General features: G+C 42.9%; 1 protein-coding gene across 1 annotated transcript; it reads right to left on the bottom strand.

Annotated features, from left to right (window-relative positions):
• Nucleotides 1-1,465: 1,465 nt before the first annotated feature.
• On the bottom strand, nucleotides 1,466-5,566 carry LOC115098203 (Friend virus susceptibility protein 1-like). The gene is made up of 2 exons (XM_029614629.1): nucleotides 3,839-5,566; nucleotides 1,466-2,800 (listed from the first exon to the last, which is right to left on the bottom strand). Exon 1 carries the CDS (start codon nucleotides 5,416-5,418, stop codon nucleotides 4,465-4,467), a length of 954 nt encoding a protein of 317 aa, XP_029470489.1. The 5' UTR covers nucleotides 5,419-5,566; the 3' UTR covers nucleotides 1,466-2,800; nucleotides 3,839-4,464.
• Between the last annotated feature and the right edge of the window lie 1,735 nt (nucleotides 5,567-7,301).

The following is a 7,301-nucleotide window of genomic DNA, read 5'->3' as shown; positions in this document are numbered from 1 at the left end:
AAGGGGGGAGGTTAGGAGAAGGGGGGTTGGAGGGGGCTTGTGCTTGTTGCTTTTCTTGTACTTCCCTAATTCTAGCAGTTTGCATCTGTTTCCTGGGAACAAAGGAAGGGGGTATAGGGGGCTGTTTTCAGCATAGCCTTCTTAATATTGCAGCTAACAGTTTCTGTAGAGAGAAGTGACCTCACCAGAGCTGTGCAGGCTACTGTGTACTTTGGTTCATTACTTAGGCCTGCTTATCTTACAGGCCCCTATCATGGCTTTATTGACAAAGGGATTTTTATTGAGGTATTGTGCTTCAGGAAATGGGGATTTTCTGGTAGAGTATTTTAATATTGCTGTCTTTTTGTTATACTGGAGCCTTTCAGGTTGGCTAGCTTCCAACAGTTTCACACTCTGTCAGGTTCCTCTTTTCCGCAGAAACTGGGTCAAACACACTAAATGATTTCTAACAAGCCAGATTATACTTTTTCCTATAGCTTCTATATACAAGTTATAATTCTTAACATTTGCTTTACCTCTATCCACTATATTTGAGCCAAGCTTAAAGTGTAATGTTAGCAGTCAGTTCTTCCCACCCTATCTATAGCTTTAGCCTGATTATAGGCCTATAGCAGAATAGAGTAGGCCTCTATAATGGCAAACACACCAAGCATTTTATATTCATTTTTGTCAATGCAATAGCAACATTCTAACTCTATTTATAACAGTCCCTCCTCTTTATTTTCATACTTTTTGTTACTATTTCACACATACACATGTATACCTCTCAGGACTCTACTCAGGGCCCCTGATTTCTTCTAATTCCATGATTTCCTTCCTTTCCAATTCCTGATATATTTCCTGCTCTCCCACCAACTCCGTGTTTTCCTCCAGCAATCCTATTGCATCTGAATAAAAGGGTGGGCCACTAACTTGGCTTTCTAACCCCCCTTTTCTTTATGTCTGTTTTGAATGCCTGGGTGGAGGGAATTGCCAATTGTACCACTGCGCATGTGCCGGGCCATTGGGGGGGTAACATTACCCACAGCCTTCTTCCTCCGCAATACTAGCACAGGTCCATCCGGCCCACCTGTAGATTCGAGTAGGTCTTTCTCTCCTTTGCCTCCGACTCATTTCGCACAGCACTACAAGTACCCAGTTCTCCTAAGTACCGGGACTGCAATACTACCTGCCTTGAGATGCAAGCAGCATGCTTTCCTGAGCTTGGGGAGAAAACTGGAGGTGTTTTCTGCTGCTGTGGTTACAGAGCTGGGAATCGAAAAGCCATCCGGGTACATTTGGTGTCTTTCCAAGCCGCTTCGTTTTGGTTTAGGTCCAGGATGCACGTCATTTCTTCTGGCCTGTTATCCCACCCCAAGGAAATCGGGACAATCTAAGCAATGGGTTTTCCTGCTGCATATGCAAAGCAGTCACTTTTGTTTAGGGATCTTGTGTGGAGCAAGAATAAAAGCACTGCCACTCGCTCTCTATGATATCATTTATTTGCATGACGTCATGGTTCAAAGCTTACAGTTCTATACATATATACAAAGTCACATACCTGTCCATGGATATTCAAGTTACCTCACCCCTCATACATCAGCCTGTCTGTGCGAGAAGTCTGGTCAATTGATTAGGCGAAGAAGGGGAATCTGCAGCACTTCGTACGTCTACGAAAGCGCTCCAAAAGACTCCTGTTTCGCCGTTCCACCCCTCTGCTTTTTATACACGTCAGGAAAGTTGCTGATCACTATGGTTTCCCCTGTGTCGTTGCCAACAGTTGCCAACAGTTTCCAACAGTTGATAACAGTTGCTATCCCTGTGTTGTCACGAACAGTTGCTACCACAAAGCCTGACTTATCTCTCCCTTGGGCATAGGCTGGTTGATCAGGCCAGCATGTCCCTGGCACGAGCAGCCAAAGTCTTTGTTGCACAATCAGTTATTGGCAGCAACATTTTCCTTACACTCCATCCCTTGATCAGCAAGTTTCCGATACGTATGCATAAGAGGCAGTATGAACATTGATCGGGGTTCTCTGAAATCGCGATGTACACGATAGGTGAGATAACAATTGTATCATTAATATTTTGTGCCTTACCTGCAAAGTACTAGAATCGGATGAAATAGCCACTTGAGTGTTTGTTGGGCAGTAGGGGAGTAGCCAGTAAAAATATCCCACCATGAGTGATGGGTATTATCAACAATTTGTTGAGTTAACGAATGTAATTTATCTTTCAGGAACAAAGTTTTCAGTAACACAATATCGGTAGATTTATTCAACTTTGCTAGTATTTGTTGTAACTGATGAGACACATTTATGGCCTTTTGCAGAGGCCGTAGGTCTAACAGGGGCATCTGTAGAAAGGTAGTTGATATATTTACCCCCGTAGAGATATTTAGTGTATCTTTAGCAGAAAATGCAACAGAAACATTATTACATTGGTATTGCAGGGCGCGTGGGGTGCCCATGAAGCAAGTATAATCAAAATCTCTACAAACATATTCTGTAGTATTACAAAGTTCTAGGGTCGCGTTCGCATCATGTTGATATAGCCAAACATACTGGTTGATATTATTAAGAGATATAGTGTACGGAGTAATATTTTCTATCGTACAATTCCACAAATTACAATTGTCACAAGTTGCATTATGGAATAACTTCCACGTTGTCCGATTTGATGCTTGGATCCTTGATAGTAGTTTGTGGAATCCACCTTGCACTAAGGAGGGTGTGTTTCCAATGGCCAGGGCCCATATGACCAGGAAGGTTAGTAGCTTCGAGATTGTTGCAAAGAGGATATTGAAGAGGATATTGCCATTCTATAAAGAGACGAAAAGGAAAACCTTTATTCCCGTAACTTGCAGCGCACGCTCGGTACCTGCTGCCAGACATCTGCGCCTTCCGCCAGTACTGTAAGGACAGCATCCTTACCTACTGCCAGGATTTCACCTTTTTGTTAAATTATGATACACTACAAAAATAGAACCTCTACAGTCTGCGTCAATTATGCCTCCTAAGATTGTAAGACCCTGTTTTGCCCAACTTGACTTAATTCTTACCCAACCAAAATGACCTTTGGGGATGCTACATCCAAAATGCATATCATACAAAAGTGATTGTTGGGGAGGGATTACTAATGCGGTGGGATTGTTCATGTCATATCCCACTGTATCCGAGCTATTCTGCTTTGGTAATTCTACACTACCCTCCGCTGTCGCCCAAAAGATAATGTTACGTTGTTCCAAAGATGTAATACTTATTGCTTCAGATTTTTGATACATTTTTTGAAAAGGTGTCCGTCCGCTTTTTTTCAGTGGTCTACTATTCAATAACTGCACTGCTATCGGTAAATACTGCTTCCATCCCTTAAGAGCATGCGATTTAGTCAAGGATCGCAACATATTTTTTAGAAATCCATTCATACGCTCTATTAACCCCACAGCTTGGGGGCAGTAGGGTATATGAAAGATCCACTCAATATAGTTGTCTTTGGCATACTGCTGTACAGTGTGTCCCGTAAAGTGTGTCCCTCTATCACTTTGTATTTGAGAGGGTATTCCATAATATCGGCCCATTTCCCGTAACAATTTCAAGGTCGCTTTTTGGTCAGCTTCAGGGGCTGATATTCCCATTAATACTCCACTATAGGTATCTACTGCAGTGCATATATACATATCTCTCTGAGACTTACGTAAGGGGTCTATGAAGTCAATCTGCCATATAGCAGCGGGTGTTAATCCCCGATGTATTTTCCCCCTTTCGATTGCATGCGGTGGGATAATTGACAATATTCACACTGTTTTGCAATATTTTGAAAGTCTGATAGGGACCCTGGTATCCCTCAGGCTTGCGCCCACCTGTGACTTGCTTCTGCCCCTAAATGACCGATTTTGCAATGAGCCCATCTCCAGAGCCCACTTTCTTCCGTGTGATCAAGGGCTATTGTTATAATTTTGGCATGCTGATCTGCAATGGAATTGTACAAGTTAGACAAAGAAGTGTCTTTCACATGCGCATCGACATGGAAAACAGTAACCTTTTTCTTATGGCATTCGGTCCAAATTTTTTGCCAAATATCAGCACCCCATACCGGGCGGTGATTTATCTCCATTCATCTCGGTGTCATTTCGGCATCCATTAAAAATTTAATGATTCTGAGTTAGTTGATCCGTATCTAATAGAGCCCATGTCACCACTGTATTTCCACCCCGATATGCAGACGATTATCTGTTGTGGCGGTAGCAACGCGGGGGGTATGGCCCTTTTCATATTGTGCCCAGGACAGGTCCTGATATATCCGGGTACTATCCTGTCCCTTGGGTTGGGCACTGGGGATTGCACTGCCCTGATTTATGAAAGGGTTGATCTGATTCGCCTCCCTCTCCTTCTTCTCCTGTAACAACTGTGACATTTTCTCCAGTAACATACAACTAACATCCTCTCCTCCTTTTTCAGTATTGTAAACCTTTTTAGGCTTACCTTTTCATTTCTGTAGATACAACTTATACATTTCTTTGGTGGGAATGCCATCGATTTTGTCTTTGGCCACCCCTGCCGCTATTAAAGCAGCAAACATATCCCTTATGGAAACCATAGCCTTTGTCTCTCTATTCCTAAGATCTCTGAAACCCTTCGGTGCACTTTCCATTCGTTCAGGGACTCGGGCGCCTATATGATCTTTCTCATATAAATATCTCTTTTCACGCCCGTCCATGTCACAGGCTCCCAGCTCTAAAACCTCCCGAATTGCTTTGATTAAATCCCCAATTGTTTTTCCCGCATTATTAATCATTAAAGTCAACATAATCGATTTATGTTGTGGAGTCAAATTCTTCATTATATCAGTGCGTGCAGTATGAGGAAGTGTCAGGGCGGTAAATTTGCCTTGCACCCCCCGAATGCACCATACCTGCATCGTTAATTCTTTAATCCGCTGTATAATATCCCTCATGGAGTATAATGTTCGCGAAGTTATTGGCCAGTCAATTATACTAGGATATCGAGATTTAGCTGCGTAGGCAACTACCATGAATAAATTGGTCATGTCCCCGTGCCCCGTTACTGTTCTAACTGCAGCTCTAATCTCGGGATCTGTTGATATCATGGTAAAATGCTTGACATCTCTTTGATCTATGGTAATGTCTCCTGCCCCTGATTCGTATAAGTGGACTAGCCACTTATCTAAGGGTTCGCCGGGACGCTGTCCCATTCTGTCTAAAATTTTGCTTATCTCATGTTGTGAAAAATCCTCCAGCACCTGGGTGGCTTCACTAGCCACCACCACCCCATCGCTAGCTTGCTTTAACTTTCTACGTATTACGGGGCATACTTGCCCTATCATAGTTTCAGACAGCGGGTCTATTTCGGCTTCTCTTTCACTATCTGTGGAATCCCATATATCTCCATCCCATGTTTCAGGGTCCCATTCTGTTTTCATTATGCAAGCCCTAACTTTAGCATGATTTACTCGACCTCTCCGCTTCCTATATTTGTGCTGTGCTAATCAGACTGCTGCTCGTTCAGCAACCGATTGATATTGCTCCCTCTAGATGGCACCGTAGCATTATGTTGGCCTGTATGGCCTCATCTAGTTCTTTATCTAAAGCTGCTAGGCATTCTTGCAGAACAATTTTCTGTTCATGACATCTCCGATATCCTGCTAAGACAGTAGCTAATTCTTTTCCTTTACTACCGGAATCTTTTGCAATTGATTCACTATATCTAACGATTCACTGCCTACGTCCCATGCTTCTGCTAAGCCAATGTTAACTGCCCATTCTTGAGCCAATAACTGATACGGGGTTTTTTCCCAGCCGGGAATTTTAAGATCTATTGAACTATCCCCGTCTGTTCTTCCGTTAGTCTCTTTGGATTTCTTTTTATACAGAGACATCCTGCTGACTACGCTAATTGTGTGGAGCAAGAATAAAAGCACTGCCACACGCTCTCTATGATATCATTTATTTGCATGACGTCATGGTTCAAAGCTTACAGTTCTATACATATATACAAAGTCACATACCTGTCCATGGATATTCAGGTTTCCTCACCCCTCATACATCAGCCTGTCTGTGCGAGAAGTCTGGTCAATTGATTAGGCGAAGAAGGGGAATCTGTAGCACTTCGTACGTCTACGAAGGCGCTCCAAAAGACTCCTGTTTCGCCGTTCCACCCCTCTGCTTTTTATACACGTCAGGAAAGTTGCTGATCACTATGGTTTCCCCTGTGTCGTTGCCAACAGTTGCCAACAGTTTCCAACAGTCGATAACAGTTGCTATCCCTGTGTTGTCGCCAACAGTTGCTACCACAAAGCCTGACTTATCTCTCCCTTGGGCATAGGCTGGTTGATCAGGCCAGCGTGTCCCCAGCATGAGCAGCCAAAGTCTTTGTTGCACAATCAGTTATTGGCAGCAACATTTTCCTTACAGATCTCAAGGTATATTTCACCCATTCCACCCAGACATTCAATTCTCCATATCCTGTCTCTATCTCTAGGGTTTTACTTAGCTCATCTACTGTTACTGTCTTTACAATTTTTGGGTCATTTAGGGGTGATTTGAATGGCTTTATGGTGAGCATGCCATCCCAAGAGTGATTTTTCTTCTCTTCAGTAAACACAATTCTGAACCTTGCTACAGGTTCTGTTTCTGCCACTCTTGCCCCCAACCCATAGGACCTTTCTACAGAGGCTCCCACCATATTTGACAAAAGGGGTTTTCTCTCCAAGCATCTGGCTTCACTTTGTTATTATTATTAGATTACACTCTAAGTTCCCACAATTACCAGGGGGTTTTCCTCTAATTAAACTCAAGTACTTCCGAAGGGGTTTCTCTCTAATGGATGGTGGGGCTTCCCAATTGCTTGCTGTATTCCACCACACAGTACTCCAGCTATGGCATGGATTTTCAAGTGCAAAGATTTGCAAATGAATCATTGAATCATCTGGACACATATATATATATATATCAGCTTTGCTCAATTTCCTTTGTTCTTTGACAGTCCCACACCTCAATACCTGACAGGCATCAAATATCAAGGTGCAGGGTGCATTATCTCGAGTCACATTGAACCACTGTTTCACTGAATAACTTTTACCTTCAAGGAGTCTGTCCTGAACCTGGTAACGATTCAGGTTCCGAGGGCAGGAATTCGCCCAGGTTGGTATCCAGCAAAACAGTGGTACAAGAAATCCCAGTATCCACACTCTCCTCATCTTCCTTTTCTTTTATCTTTCCTAACCAATCCTGCTTGTAAAAACACCAGAAAATTTCAGAACCTATGATTAGTAATACTACTATTGACAAAACTATTACCACTATT

Source organism: Rhinatrema bivittatum, chromosome 8, assembly GCF_901001135.1.
Source record: "Rhinatrema bivittatum chromosome 8, aRhiBiv1.1, whole genome shotgun sequence".
NCBI lineage: Eukaryota > Metazoa > Chordata > Amphibia > Gymnophiona > Rhinatrematidae > Rhinatrema > Rhinatrema bivittatum.
The sequence above is the reverse complement of the archived record's forward strand: the minus strand, read 5'-3'. Positions and strand labels throughout refer to the sequence as shown.

Excerpts from the sequence above, each read along its gene's own strand:
- LOC115098203 (XM_029614629.1), bottom strand. The coding sequence starts at position 5,418 with ATGAAAACAGAATGGGACCCTGAAACATGGGATGGAGATATATGGGAT.